This window comes from Macaca mulatta, chromosome 17 (assembly GCF_049350105.2).
Source record: "Macaca mulatta isolate MMU2019108-1 chromosome 17, T2T-MMU8v2.0, whole genome shotgun sequence".
Lineage (NCBI taxonomy): Eukaryota > Metazoa > Chordata > Mammalia > Primates > Cercopithecidae > Macaca > Macaca mulatta.
Window position 1 is genome coordinate 103,452,131 of NC_133422.1, and position 16,512 is coordinate 103,468,642.

Here is a 16,512-nt window from a genome sequence, read left to right on the forward strand (position 1 = left end):
GCATAAATTTTTCACTTATTTTGCCAACCTTTGACTAAAGAAAGAGTAGAACTCGTGTTCACTATACTTGTCATCCTGCTACCTATGGCACTACCAGATATATTGGGAACCTATCCGGCAAAACTGTAACCAACTAGGTATACACATGGAAACTTTGAAATACATATGGAAATTTGAAGGTGTATATAACCTTCTGTACACTCAATATTAATTTAAATTTTATGAGAATCCACCAGGAATTTTAAGGCATGATCTTTATCCATAAACAAGTTAATGACTTTTAATTTTTTGTTAAATAGGAGCTATTAAATATTTAAATGTATGAATAAGTGAAATGGGGAGAAGAGAGTGTATTGGTCAGGGTTCTCCAGAGAAACAGAGCCAATAGCCAAGAGGGTATGGATCTATACAGAGACAGAAATGGATTTTTTTTTTTTAATTGAGGTATAGTCTTGCTCTGTCACCCAGGCTTGAGTGCAGTGGCACGATCACAGGTCACTGCAGCCCCGACCTCCTGGGCCCAAGTGATCCTCCCACCTCAGCCTCTCAAAAGCAGGGACTACAGTTGCAGGCCACTATGCCCAACTAATTTTTTTTATTTCTTGTAGAGACTGGGTAATTAAAATTTTCTTTTAGTCCTGCTACCCTGAAAGAGGTTGCTTGATACATCTGTGGGTTATATTCAGCGCAATGTTTTTCACACCATACTTTATGAGCATTTGATGAAGGTCAGGGATGGGGCCCGGATGAACCTGCCTAAGAATACCTTTGTCGGTAGTAACTATCTGTACATGGTCATGTGTCTGAATCAAATAAACTGTAATATTTGCATATTACTGAAGTTTCGGTGTAGGTGCCTATGTTAGTCGGTATTTGAGACACAGGGTTAGTGAAGTTTATCCTTCCTGTTGGTGCTGTGGACATGGCCTTGCACAATGCTTTCTGGTCACCTTCTCCCCTGAGGAGGACCTCGGCACCTGTTCAGCCTCACCTGAGGCATATTTCTGTGCCCTCTTCCTGTATGGAACCCTCTCGAGACTGAGAATGTATTGGTGGGAGTTAGAGAAAGTTCTGCCCACCTCTCCCTCCAGGCAGATGCAGCTCCCCAGGCCTCGACTTGTTAAACTAATCCCACCATCTTCAAGGCCAGGCCAACCCACATTTCCTGAGCAAAAACTGATTTTTCTCTCCGTTTCACGACTTCACTCACTGAAATATCAGCAGCTCTGGGTGTGTGTTTCTGGCTGTGTTTATGCTGGACACAAGGCTCGGGGATGAGTTCAGGCTGGGGTCAGCCCCTTAACCGTTGTCCAGGGCCTTCTGTGCAAGACACAGCCACCCTGTCTGTCTCCACCCCCCGGCTCTCCCAACTAGACATTTTCAAGAAACGAATAATTGGCCATACGAGTATTCACTATGTGTAAGGTGGCAAGAGTTTTGAATTTGTTTCACCAGATGTTTTGAAATATTTCAACTGATTAGAAAAATATGGATGAATTATTCTGGGAATGTCACAAGACCCAAAGACTTTCTGAATGTGTAACTTGTTAAAAGGATTCTGTTCTTTTCCTAAATTTATTAGATTCTGTTCTTTTCCTGGAGACCACTGACAAGATTTTCTCTTTCCAAACAAAACAGTTTGTGACTCACATATTAATACTTTCCAGGTGGAGATGTATGTATCTGAACGCATGGTTAATAAAAAGTTGTACTTGTATTCCTTGAGGAGGGGGAGACTTAAAATTTAAAATTAGTTAATGTGTTTCAGATAGTTCAGAAACAATACAGAAAATAATTTCTTTTTTAGGAGCAAAGTGAGGGCTGGTGGGCAATCAGCACTTGGCCATCGTCATTAGCAAAGTGTGCTGTCTTTATTGATACCAACTGTTTAATTTAAACCAACTGTTTAATGTTGCCTTATTTGGCTTCTGTTTATATATTAAACAACACCAAGTAAAAGATGGCTCTGCCCACATAGAGGAGACACTGTTCCTTTGTATTCACACAGCAGATAAAAAACTGAGCAGAACATTGTGTTTGCAGTCTGTGAGTCTCTGACTTGGTGAATGGACTAAACAAGTTGGTTTTTAAGTAGTAACATTTTTGTTTCTACTTGAACCTTCAATCCCAGCGTGCCTTGGGTACACAAGCAGGCACACAAGGGTTGTTTCATGCGCACTCATCTCTGTGCTGCTGAACGGGGCCACACCTGCACCCTGGAGACACAGGCCTTTGAAGTTCCATGGGGATGTTTTTGGCAAACAGTCAATGTTTGTATTTGATCTTCAAATCATATCTGTTCCCCCTCCTTAGAGTGATGCCGCATGCTGGATGGTAACAGTTTTCATCTGTGCCTCCACATAGCACTTCTTGAAAGAAATCTTCAGTGTGGACTCCTCTGTTCAAAAAGAAAACCCTCCTGTGATTTAGTCCATGGCTTGATCTTACTCATGCATTCTCAGGTGACACAAGAAACTGAGTCCAGGACTAGTTTTACTCTGCCTCAAAGCACAAGTATTAGCACACGCACTCACACTCACACCTCACATATATACACAGATTATTTTGGCGATATTATGGACTTGCTTTGGAAGACGTAGCATCAGCCTGCTCTTTGTTGTCAGGACAACAAACAAATTGGTTAACTGGATGAGTTAATTAGAAATAGCACATAGCCAACAGTTGTTACTGACTTATTTTCAATAAATTTAACTTGTAATGAAAACTGTTTCTTATCCAAAGCACAAGTCGAATTTTATACAATTGTAACACATATTCACCTGGTTTGCCACTGTTTCTTCTGTAAGAAGGAAGGTATCTGTGTTGCTGGAGAAGGTGTGCTTTTTTCATACTGGTTGATAAAATTTTAATTTAGAATTTAATTTAGAAACTTAGTCTAAAGAAAGCACCATTAGGCTTTGTGAAAAAGGAGAGTGGGAAGGACCAAGGAGCTTAAAAAACAAAGGATCTCCTAAAACTAGTAAGTGAGTTTAGCAGTTGACAGGATATGAGATCAGTACACAAAATCAATCACATATATTAATCATTATGTATTAACAGTGAACATGTGGAAACCACAATTAAAAACATAACACCCTTTCCAATTTCTCCAGGAAAATTAAATACTTAATTATACACTTAACAAAATATGTACAGAATCTGGAAGGTGAAAATGAAAAAAAAATACCAATGAAAGAAAAAGAGACTTATAATGTTCACTTATTGGAAGATTCAATATAATTCAATATAATAAAATGCCAGTCATCCCTAAGGTGATTTATAGGTTTAGTGTAATTCCTGTTAAAATCTTAACAATATTAAGATACATTTGGAAGCTTATTCTAAAATATGTGTGTAAGGGCACAGTACTTCTAATAGCTTAAAAAAAATACAAAAGAAGAATAAAATCAGAGGAACTACCCTACCCATATTAAGGCCTACCATGCAGCTAGAGTAATCCAGTCATTATGGTATTGGTAGACAGACAGACACAGAGATCAAAGGAAGAGAAGGGAGAGTGCAGAAATAGACTCACACAAATAACTCACACACAAAAAGGTGATTTTTTTGGCAAACATACAAAGCAGTCGAGTGGAGGAAAGATCAACAAAAGGTGCTGGACAACTGCGCATCCATAGACAAAACAAGCAAAACAAAAATAATAAAGCAAAGCCAAAATCTCACATAGTATGGAAAAAAATCAAGTTGATCAGAGACCTAAATGTAAAGTATGAAGCGATACAGTTTTTAGGGAACAAAAGAAGGAAATATTTGGGATCCATGACTAGGCAAAAAGAACTTAAGCTTGACATCAAAATCCTAATCCACATTAGGAAAGATTGATAAATTATATAACATCAAAATGTAAAACTCTTATTCAGAATACTTCATTAAAAATATTATAAGACAAGGTTCAGGCTGGGAGAAAATATTGCAACCTTCATATCCAACAAAGGACTAATATTTAGAATATATAAACAGCACTCCAAATTAACAGTAGGAAAATAAAAGCTGTTCTCGTCCAATTAGAAATGGGCAAAAGACATGAAGAGATATTTCACCAAATATGAATATACGGATAGCACATAAGCATGTGAAAAGGTGTTGAGTGTCATTAACCATTAGATAAATGCACATTAAAACCCTGATAAGATACCACCACATACCTATCAGAACAGCTCATAAAAAAAATCTGTGACAGCATCAAATGCTGGATGTGAGGAAACTCACTGCCCCATGCATTGCTGGTAGGAATGTAAAATAGTGTACAGCCATGCTAGAAAAGAGTTTGACAGTTTCTTATAAAACTATAGATGCAGCTACCCTACGACCCAGGTATTGCACTTCTTGGCATCCGTCCAAGAGAAATGGAGGCGTATGTTTACACAGATACCTCTATGTAAATGTTCATAGTGGCCTTATTCATAAAAGCCCCACTAGAAACACTCTAGACGTTTCTCAGACGGCTAAGTGGCTAGACACACTGCCGTGTGTTAACACTGGAATACTGCTCAGCAGCAGACTGGAACGGTTTAGCTGTACACAGCAGCCTGGATGAATCCACAGAAAACTGTGCTCCCAGTTTTTGATTAAGAGTTTCGTAGAGCTTCTTTTTTTTTCTCCCTTTAGAAAAATTTTCATTGAGAACTTTATAAACTTGATAACAGATGTAGGGATGACTTAAAAGCATTACCTTCCTCAAAACATCTTTTTGTTTGTTTTTTGTTTGTTTGTTTACTTTAAGTTCTGGGATACATGTGCAGAGCTTCTTTTTCTTATGATTATATATAATACTTTTTGATTTTCAGAAATACTGGGGAACATGGAAAAGAACAAAAAAGAAGAAAATGATTGGTATGCACCACGAATGCCTGTCTTGGAGAAACCCCTATAGATGCAGATTCTTCCAGATGCTGTCTAGTCCTTCCTTTTAGTTTCACTTGGGTTTCTTGGGACTCTTGTGGCTAGCTCATGGGGAGACAGAAAAACTGCCAAAACCTCATGCTATGAAGTTAATCAATGGAAAGTGAATTAGGCATCAACCTAGAGGCCGTGGAGAGCTGGGAGGAGTGGGCATCTGATGATGAACACTGTGAGGGCAAAGGCTGTGGGGTTGGCTGGGAGCCTTCCCCAGGGCCTATATTTTCCCCAGGACGTCCCTGCCAATTAAATACCTGTTGAAATTATGTTCTCAAGTGGCACTTTTCACAGCAATTATGACTTTTATGTGATTTGGCACTTTAAGAACGCAGAAGTTTATTTTTCCTAGAATTTGCCTTAAGGAGAAATAAACATGCTGAAATAATTGTTTAAAATTTGGAGAGAAGAAATGAATAATATATAAATTAACGAACAATGTTGATGTAGACAGATTTCTGGTGAGGAAAGATATTAACTATTCTCCTTCAGCTGCCAACTCAACCCAACACTTAAGGTCAAGACACCTCTTCACTGCTTAAAAAATACAACTATAGGCCTGGCATGGTGGTGCATGCCTATAATCCCAGCATTTTGGGAGGCCGAGGAAGGCCAGATCACCTGAGGTCAGGAGTTTGAGACCAGCCTTGCCAACAGGGCAAAATGCCATCTCTACTCAAAAAATACAAAAATTAGCCAGGAGTGGTGGTGGGCACCTGTAGTCCCAGCTACTCCACTCAGGAGGCTGAGACAGGAGAATCGCTTGAACCTGGGAGATGGAGGTTACAGTGAGCCAAGATCATGCCATTGCCCTCCAGCCTGGGCAAAACGAGCGAGACTCCATGTCAATAAATAAATAAATACATACATACATACATACATAAAACTATATATAGTTGATATCAGTGTTACTAAGATTTCTATGGAATTGGACCACCAAATTTCTACAATGTTTTTATCCTTTTTCTGTAAATGAAATGTAGGATACTTTAGGAATTGCTGACTTTCCAGAGAGCAGAACAGCAAGACCTTTGGTGTGTCCCATCTGCCTTGCAGGAAGCTCCTAACTAAGCTTGAGAGACGCTGGGCTCACGGGCAGGACGGGGGTGTGTTGGTCTGCCGATGTCAGGCTTCACAACTTTAAACAGACTCCAGTGCCCTTATTTCTGAAATAGGTAAAATAATGGCTCCGTTTGTGAATTGTTGTGGAGACTAATAGAGGAAGTGCCTCAGAAACATCCCGTGGATAATTTGGCCCATCAGTATCAAGAAATATTAGTTCCCATCGCATTTCCCTTTGAGTGGAATTAAACAGTATTAATCCATCTGTAGTTTTTATCCATCTAGAGCACCCATGTTAAGAGTCTTCTACCCCATGATAGAAACAGCAGACAGACTATTCCCTTGATCTGCCAATCTTTTGAAAACAAAATAGCAATGACTCTTAACAAATGCTCTCTGAAATTTCTGACTCCGCACGTGGAGATACCTAGATGTTGCCAGTGTTCCAAGAGCCAAAGAGGATAAGAAAATAGGCTTAAGCTATAGATGTATGATTTTGACTCATAGAAGAATAGTATAGAAGACATTGAATATTAAGTTAAAGGGTCTGAATGCTAGAGGTTATGTGACCGTGAATCAATACGGGGGCAAAACTGGAAACTCTTAGATGAAACTCTTGCTTTGATTCATCTGGGATGGTTCTCCGCCACTGTGTTGAGATTAGTGGGATAACATCTGTGGAGGTGAAGCGAGTCCACTGGCCACTGGGAAGTCCATGACCCATTACCCACCATTATTCTTACCTATTTCAACCTGTTTAAAAAAAAAAAAAAGTCTGGGAATGCCATTGTAACATTGCATCGATGATTGTCAACTTTCAGGCAATTCACGTCAGTATACAACAGCGAAGTGTGAACTATGCTCTTTTCCTTTTACCTATTTGTTACTTTTTTCTGTCTGAAAAGTATAGAAAAGCATATTTTATGGTTTAAGATGGTTAGTGGCGTAGTCATTTATTTGATTAAGAGCTTCATTAATGATGGAGTACACTGACTAAAAGTTGCCCACATAGGCAAGATATAGACATTCCGGGAAATACTCATATTCCGTACATGCATTGCAGCCTGAGCGTAGGAGGCATACCACACGCAATGTCTCATTTGTCATTCACAAAACCACTGCGAACTAGAAATGGAGAATTTTAAAATCTATTTTTAATATATTTTTACTCTGTTTTACAGATAATAAAGATTTAAATGTTTGGGTTTTTTTTTTAATTGTCAAATAATACTTAAATATGTCTCCAGATTCTTAGTTTCCATATTTTACCATGCATATTTTCCAAGTTTTTTTTTTTTTGCCCTTATGTGAGATTTCATGATTGAGTGATGTCAAAGGGAAAATTTGTATTTTTAATCTCCAAAAATAAACATGTATTTTTTTTTATTCTGGTACTAACCTTCCCATTTTAAGATATAGTTTTGCTGATAAGTAAGAACTGCGTTTCTAGTGAAATCATCCTAGATGCTTTTGAATAATGGGAGAATTTTGAGTATTGTGCAAAAGGCATTGTGTTTTTTTCTTCGTCTTTATGACAAGTTTTCTGGCTACAGAGGAAAATGCTCACAACCAAGCTAAAGGTATCTTTCCTGCCATCAGGCAAACTGCCCTTTCAAATTGTCTGTTTTGAATTGGTTCCCACCTGACCCATTACCTAGTTAACAAACCTGTCTGCAACTACCAGGATTTCTTCACAGGGCTTCATCTACCCAAAATTTAACTGCAATAAAAATGCTGCTGTATTCATACTTCCTCATGGAGCGGGTCATAGCTGCTGTAAATTCTAGGCTAAAAAGTAAAATAAAATGGAGGATGGAAGGTTTAAAGAAATACTTAAGCTAGCTGGTGCAGGGCTACGGGGAGCTTACTAATTGATTACTTATCAAGAATTGTAAAAGTTTTTCTTTTTTGCCCATTTGACTCTAATGGTAACAGGAGCCAATTGTTCTTTGCAAGACAAGTGGCCCCTCAATGGAATATTAACCTGTGCAATGATCAAGGAAGTCAGAGAAAAAGATAATGTCAGGAAGATGCATAGAAACCTACTGTGAGGACCAGAAGTATGGAGACGGGTTACAATTTTTTATCATTAAGATTTATCACTAGAGCCAGCGTGTGGTGGCTCACACTTATAATTCCAGCACTTTGGGAGGCCAAGACATGCAGAGTGCTTGAGATCAGGAGTTCAAGACCAGCCTGGGCCACATGGCAAGACCCTGTCTCTACTAAAAATACAAAAAATTAGCCAGGCGTGGCAACATGTGCCTGTGATCCCAGCTATTTGAGAGGCTGAAGTGGGAGGATCACTTGTGCCTGGGAGGCAGAGCTGCAGTGAGTTGAGATCACACCATGCTGTCCAGCCTGGGAACAGAGCAAGACCCTGTATTATAATAATAATAATAAAAGGTTTATCACTAAAGGTTTATAGATTGCAGACAAAAGGACCCTCTGACCATGGTAAGCCAATTTCTTACTGATATCATTGCCCTTGACCTTTTTCTGTTCCACTGCCCCAAACCCCAGCTTGCTCATCCTCCATCAGGCATTTGAGGGGCCCTAGAGGAGGTGACCTCACCCCAGGAGCTGGTCTCCACTGCCACCTGGGCATGGCATGCTGTAGCATCAGCTCAGCTCCTGCTGCTCCCTGCTTCGCAACTGTGTCCCTTCTCCGCAGGAAATGTCTTAGGTTCCCACGACCTTCACCTGGTCGCTGAAACCTCAACCTCTTTCTCTCCTAGAAAAATCAAAGCTACAAGCATTGGTTGCTCTCCTCCCCTGAGATGGCACCAGCCTTCAGAGTCATATTTGTCACCTTACCTGGCACGTCCTAGAGAGTCAGGTCATTTCTGCAGTGAGAGGCAGACGCTCCCCTTGCACCAACTCCACACCCTCTCCTTACCTCATCCATTTCCCCCTCTTCAGTGCTCTCCACGGCTCCCTTTCTTAAAGTCTTTTATGTGGGTTTTTATGCTTCTACCTCAGCAGGTTCATATTCCAAAGTCTCTCCCACACCCCACTCCAGCCCCTAGATTGTTCTTCCAACCTCAGCCGAGATTGAGGAAAAAGAAATTCCCACAGACCCAGCTCACATGGCCATTGCGATCTGCGTCTCTCTTCCAATTCCAAAAAACATTCCCCTTGTCAAGGGCATAATTTCCTTGTTTCTGTGGTCTCTTTTCCATCACTATCATTCAGTCTTAAAGGCACCTTTTCCAGCCAGGCACAGTGGCTCACACCTGTAATCCCAGCATTTTGGGAGGCTGAGGTGGGTGGATCATGAGGTCAGGAGTTTGAGACCAGCCTGGCCAAGATGGTGAAATCTCGTCTCTACTAAAATACAAAAATTAGCCGGGCGTGGTGGTGTGTGCCTGTAATCCCAGCTACTCGGGAGACTGAGGCAGGGGAATTGCTTAAACCAGGAAGGAGGAGGTTGCAGTGAGATCGTCACACTGCACTCTAGCCTGGGCAACAGGGCAAGACTCCGTCTCAAAAAAAAAAAAAAAAAAAACCTTCTGTTTTAATGACTCAAATTTCCTGTAACATTCTTACTCTATCCTGGACACTCCATTCTTTCCTCAGCCCTAATTCCAGCATCTCATTTTGTGTGAGCTCACTCTCTCCCATGGTTCTAGCCTTCTGCATGTTGATGACTTCCAGATCCTATTATCTAGTGTTTTTCTGAATTCCAGATCTTTATAGCTGTTATTTCTTGGGACTACATTTAAACTTTAACAAGTAGTTTAAAGTCAATGTGTCTAATATCAAATATAAGACTTTATCTTTCCAGAAACCTATTCCTCCTCTTGAGAATGTTTTCCAGTTGAACGAGCACGCAGTCCACCCTGTTTTCCCAGACGGAGACTTGCTACTCATCATGAACTCCCCACTTTCCACCTCCTGGTGCCCAGTTCACCCCCTCGTACTGCCAGCTCTGCCTCCTCCCTTCTCCTCTCCCCATCCGTCCTCTTCTTCACCACCACTAGTCTCTCACTGGGCCACATGCTCCCCTTACTTGCCTTACCTCTTTCCAGGTAATCTTGCCCTGGGCTACCAGGATATTCTTTCCAAGGCACCAACCTGGTCGTGCCACTTCTTTGTTGCAAGGCCCTCAGAGCTGCCTGTCACTTCCAAGACATGACAAACTCCTTTTCAAGCTGTACAAAGCCCTGGCTACTTCTCCAATCTCATCAATCTTTGCTCATCTCACCTTACGCTCCAATTTTGCACACATGGATATATTTTCCCCGTATGCATCATGCTTGACCAATTCTTTCTGCTTTGTACATGTTCTAATTATTCCAGGGATAAGCTGAAAGCCTGGGAGTTGCTTGGCAAAGTCTTATATGGCAACTGTTAGAACCAAAACCTGCTTTTCCCCACCGTGTTTCCTCTTGGTCCACTTCTGGGTGTGGCCCCTTCCTGTACACTTGTACCTGGAGTCTGTCTCTCTGATTCTATCTCCCTTGTCTGTGCCCCTGCATAGTTTATTCTGCTGTTGTTGAGTCCTTTTCCTTCATATTCTCAGCTGCTTGGTATTGCCTGTGTTAGATAGGTGATTCATACACGTTTGTTGAGGGAAAGGAGTAAATCAGTGGCATAATCAACCATCTCATTATTGAAAAGTACCAACAAGGAAAAATAATAACTTACTATAAATTAGGCATCTTTAGTTCAGATATTAATTACAAAGCATATGATAGAACCTGTCAAATTTTTATATGAAATACATGAGTCACAGCCGGGTGCGGTGGCTCACGGCTATAATCCCAGCACTTTGGGAGGCCGAGGTCAGGAGTTTAAGACCAGCCTGACCAACATGGTAAAACCCTGTCTGTACTGAAAATACAAAAATTAGCTGGGCATGGTGGTGCGCACCTGTAGTCCCAGTTACTGAAGAGGCTGAGGCAGGAGAAACGCTTGAACTCGGGAGGCGGAGGTTGCAGTGAGCCAAGACTGTGCCACTACACTCTAGCCTGGGCGACAAGAACGAAACTCCGTCTCAAAAAAAAAAAAAAAAAAAGACATGAATCACTTGTGACCTTCTCCTGTCACAAGGAAAGGTGCAGCAGCTAAGATGAAAACCGAGTAGAGGAATGTAAATATGTCCTGGTACAACAAGAACTAACATTTCCCTTTCCTGAGACAACATGTGGTGTTATGTACCAAACGCTTTTGAAAACATGGGGATACCATGTCCAGGTGATTCCCATCATTTTAGAGATCAAATATGGCAGAAGTGACTTTTAACCACAGAAGTCTGACCAGAAGCCAAGCGGTAACATTACACGCCTTGTCTCCTAACAGGTATTTGAACCAGACCATGCAGGACGATGTGTCCACAGGGGAGCGCTCTCTGAACAGGGAGAAATTGGCTGTTTTGAAACAAGCCCTGAATGTAGTTGGCTTCAGCAACTTGGTGAGTCATGTCATAAATATTTCACTGAGTAAATCAACCTTCTACTAATTTATACAAGTTATTCATTCAGAAGTATTTACCGAGCCCCTATGACATTCCAGGTATTGCCGAGGACACTGATGATTCGACAGACAATAAGCCCCAATCCCTGCCTCCTAGAGCTGACGTGCTAGTGGGGGCAGGGGGCAGGGGGCAGGACTTAATCCACATGTTGAGGAAGAAGGGAACTAGGAAGAAAACATAGCAGTCAGCAGAGAGTGGCAAGAGGAGAGGGTGCAGTTTTCAAGAGGGTAGAGAAGGAGCCCTTTCCCAAAATGAATATAATATATACATTCTATATTTTTAAATATATATTTTATAATATATAATTTTAAAATATTTAAAATATATTTTAGTAGATCATAAACTTTATAATTTACAGATTATATTTATAAAATATAATTTATAGATTATATTTATAAAATATAATTTAAAATTTAAATATATAATATTCAAAATACATATTTTATATATGTATCCAAAACAGATCAAATAACTTTATATTTGATCAACCCATGAAAAAACTGATAAACCTAAAGTAACCGTTCGTGTTAAGAATCACTTGAAAATTAACATAATCACCTTGTTAAAACATCTTCTTGAACAATGTAAATGTTTCAATATTGTTATATTTGATTGTACAGAATTGCCAAATACCTCCAAGCATTATGAAGCTGAAAAATTACACTTTAAAACTTTTAGACCATGGCCGTGCAGTAGAACCATCTCTGATGATGGAAATGTTGGTGACCTGCTCTGTGTTGTACCACACGGTAGCTTCCAGCCACGTGTGGCTCCTGGACATTTGAAGTGTGGCTTGTGGACTGAAGAAATAAATGTTTAATATTTCTTTATTTTAATTCATTTAAATTGACATAGCCATGTGTGGTTAGCGGTTACTGAATTAAACAGCACCCGTCCAGTGAATAAGACATAAGAAATGGTCTAAGGCTTGAGAAAGACCTCTCAGAATTCCCTTCAATCTCTATTTCCCAGAGGCATTATCTTTGCCTCCATTCAACATGGTGGTATTTTGGATTATGGTCAATTTACGGGCAATTCCTCATGAATATTTAATATAATATCACAGGGATAACTTGGACATGCCACTAGTTCACAAGCCCAGACGGGGTCACAGATTTAAAGTTCTTCTTTTTATTTTTCTGAAGCCAATACATGCGGGCAGTGAGTGGATGGGGAGGGTGGAGAGGTCCACAGGGGGAAGAGGAAGGAAGTGAGGCTCACCCTAAATCAGTGAATGCGGGGGCACCTTGCTGCATCCACCCTTGCCGTGTTGAGAGACTGGAACTCGAGGAGCCCGCAATCATGTGGCGTCTCGTTCTTTTTGGCTCTGATTACCCAGCCTCTGTTTTTCTCCTTTACTGAGTCCTATCCACTGGCACTGTTCTGTCTTTGCACTTGCTGCTGTGGTACTTTTTTGTTTTGATATTTTTCCCTCCCTCCATGCCTGAGATGTCTGCTTCCTCATAGGAAGTGAAGCTAGAGATATGGATAGAAACCATTCTGCCAACATACCAGTTGCCTGGAAACAGGGCTTTGAAAATTCATGACTGATCCTCAAAGGCAGGGCAAGCAAAGTACACTTTCTGACTAAGGTAACCCAGGGAGACTCTCATAGCCTTCTTGGTAAAAGTAGTAGGTACACACTAGCCAAAACCATGAAATTAATTATTTCATCCTGACCCTGGGAGTGACTTGAATGAAGACAATTGAATCCACTTTAGAGGGATGGATTATGTCCAGTAAGATTCAAAGGATGGTATTTCTGGGCCCGTGAGTTCTTGAATCAACACTTGCAATTGTGGTCCTGAGAGATCTGTTCGTAACCGTGCCTCCAGCTCTGCCGTCTAGCAGGGTGGCAGGGACACAGAATCACAGCCTCCTTTCTGCTCAGGAAGGAGTTTATTTTTACTTTTGTCATAGAATCCAGCACACTGTAATGCACATTATAGTTATTTTCACAGCTCTGTCTCCATCACTAAATTATGAGATTCTTGAGGACAGTATAGATTCTTCAGCTGTCTATCCAGAGGTGCCTATCTTGCAGGTACCAGTACCTTTCATGAAGACTAATTGATTTAAAAAAAAAAAAAAAGCTGGGCATGGTGGTGCACGCCTCTAATCCCAGCACTTTGGGAGACCAAGATGAGAGGATTGCTTGAGGCCAGGAGTTCAAGACTGACCTGAACAGCATAGCGAGACCCCCATCTCTGCAACTGTTTTCAAAACCATTAGCTGGACACTAATTTTTGCCTGTAGTCCTAGCTACTCAAGAGGCTGAAGTGGGAGGATCACTTGAGCCCGGGAGGTCAAGGCTGTAGTAAGCTACGATTGTGCCACTACAGTCCAGACTGGGCAACAGAGTGAGACCCTGTCTCAAAAAAAAAAAAAAAAAAAAAAAAGGAAAAAAAATAAGTTGGCAAGTAGTTAAGTAGTTTGAGAGGCTTGAATAATGCCATTTTATACAGCATAAGTAAATGAAATTTGAAAAACAAATTTATGATTTAGGAATTAACTGAAAACATTTTTATATGTATATGACCTTCATAAAATATTATTATACCTGAAACTTAGAGATCATTCTTTTCAATGCTCTCATTTTAAAATTGGTAAAATCTTACCTTATTATGAAAACTACAGGCTCTGGAGAAAATCGCGGAAGTCTCAAGAAGTATATTGTTTCCACTGTATATTTATAAAGCACATCAGCATTGTTCTTAGAACAGCTCCCACAGTAGTTACGGAAGGAGGTTTTGTTCTCAAATTACAGATTAGGAGACTGAGAATGGAACAGGCTATGCCGCTCGCCCTTCACAGGGCTCAACCTGTTTTACTATTGATATCATCATGCTAAATATTTGACATTCTAGAGAAGTACAGTTTAACTTGCAGCTTTTTCTTGATTTTTCATTCTTGCCAAAAAATGACTATCCAAAATCAAATTTAAGGTCTCATTTTTTTTTTATGCAGCGTTCCAGATTCTCTTTCAGCACTCTCTCACTTCCTGCTACCCTCTGCTCAAAGATAGCTCTTGCCAACATCCATTTTTTTTCTGTTTTCCTTAAAATACCTTAAAAAACAATTAGCATTTTGTGAGTCTAGGCACGGTGGTTTTCATTACGCCTCCTTTAGTTTTTCCTGGAGAAGTAAACAATTTTGTAATCATCATGTTAATTTATCTCATAAGAGAGATAGCAAAGAAATGAACACTATAATGTAGGTTCTTGAATGAAGCGGCCACAGCAACTGCAAAGTCTAAATAGCATCCAATGTGAGCCTGGAGAGGAGGGGGAGTGAAGTCTAACCTTACAAGTGAAGCCAAGCTGGTCAAACCCACAGCACACAATTATTCATTTTTGTTATGACGATTATCTACAAGCTGTTAATTTATATCAGAATATTTTTCCTGACTCTCTTATAATTTTTTCAGGAACAGAAACATTGATTTAGAGAAAATATGCTTTGAATTATGAGGTTTTGATGTTGAGATAGAGACTAGTAGTTTTCTTGCCATAGCGAATATTTGGGATCTGCAAACTCACAACCTCATTAATAAGCTCATCATTTTTGTAACTTACTTTTAGATACTTAAACATTTTGCCTTTTAATCTTTCTTCTAAGCACCCTATTCATTGTCTCTGTTTGTAAAACGCATAGGAGGTGGAGAATCTGTTCGTAATTCTAGCAGCAATATTGCACCTTGGAGACATTCGGTTTACTGCCCTGACTGAGGGGAACTCCGCCTTCGTTTCTGACCTCCAGCTCCTGGAACAAGGTCAGTGGAACGTGACCTTCTGACATTCACCACATTGATGTGCAATTTTGTAGATCTACCAGTAGATGGCGACATAGTACAGAAAAGCCTGTTGGCGTAAACGCTTTCCTCTATAAGTAGAATTCAGTAAGCTGGGAAAATTGTCTACTTTGTTTTTCTTATAATCTGTTGTGGAAATGAATAGCAAGATGTACTTTTTTGTTCTCATTCTGTGCACCACGTTAACAACACTGATTCTTTAGCACATACTTGTGTTTATTTATATTGTTCTAAGTACCCTTCACCCCACCACCCAGTGTATTTTGGGGGCATGTTATTAGCTAAACATTTTAAACAGAATGTAATTACTTCCCTTTCAAAGATCTTGCCAAGAATCTCGCTCTTTGGAGCTGCCTCTTTAGTCGCTCCCAGATTTTAAAAAATACCTTAAAACCACAGATTGTCAATAAACAACATATCTTCACCTATATCAAAGAGATTTAACCAGGAACCTGGAAAAAAACAATTCCATACCATCTGTCAGGACAGGGAGGAAAAAAATCTGCTGTGATTTAATGCACAGAACTGTAAGAACTCATTAATATTTTGATTAAGATGTTTCTCTAGTTGAATTTGACAATTACAGTAGTAATGACTTTTTAAAATACTCATGTTTTGTAATGTGCCTATATAAGACTTATCAATTATAGCCATAAAATTCAATGTTCTTGGAATCAAAAAATATACTAACTTTATGTTTATAATGCTGATTTAATTTTAGTGGCTGGAATGTTACAAGTATCAACAGATGAGTTGGCATCTGCCTTAACAACTGATATTCAATATTTTAAAGGTAATTTTTTTATACTCTAACATCTTTGTGCAATTTAGAATCAAATATGAAAATTAAATACAGTTTGACCTGTCCCCACTTAGTGAAACTATTTCTATGAATTTAAGGTCAAATGAGAAAAGCATTATGAGCCTGTTTGGTCATTTGATGTGACTATAGTTTAGACTCTTTATACTCCTGAGAGACCATTTTGCCTAACTGGTCACCCTTTCTAGATAATCTGTCATCTTAGAAAAACAAAACCATCAATCCAAGAGGGTTTCTTCAAATAAAATATTGGATCCATTTGCATGTGTGGTGCCATGCTGCACTCTTCAACGAAGGACCGACCTTTTCCTGCTACCTCATTGGTTAGAATAGCTGTCATTTATTGGGCCTTTATAAACTGATAGGCATTGTGCCAAGTCCTATAAAAATTGTTGTGTTTGAATTCTCACAGATTGCTCTGAT

General features: G+C 39.8%; 1 protein-coding gene across 1 annotated transcript in view; it reads left to right on the forward strand.

Moving 5' to 3' along the window:
* The window catches only part of MYO16 (myosin XVI), a 617,076-nt gene that overhangs the window by 349,210 nt on the left and 251,354 nt on the right, over nt 1–16,512 (forward strand). Inside the window, exons 17-19 of the mRNA XM_015121440.3 lie at nt 11,284–11,395; nt 15,113–15,230; nt 15,991–16,062. Coding sequence (XP_014976926.3) covers nt 11,284–11,395; nt 15,113–15,230; nt 15,991–16,062 — 302 coding nt within the window. The remainder of the gene's footprint in view (nt 1–11,283; nt 11,396–15,112; nt 15,231–15,990; nt 16,063–16,512) is intronic.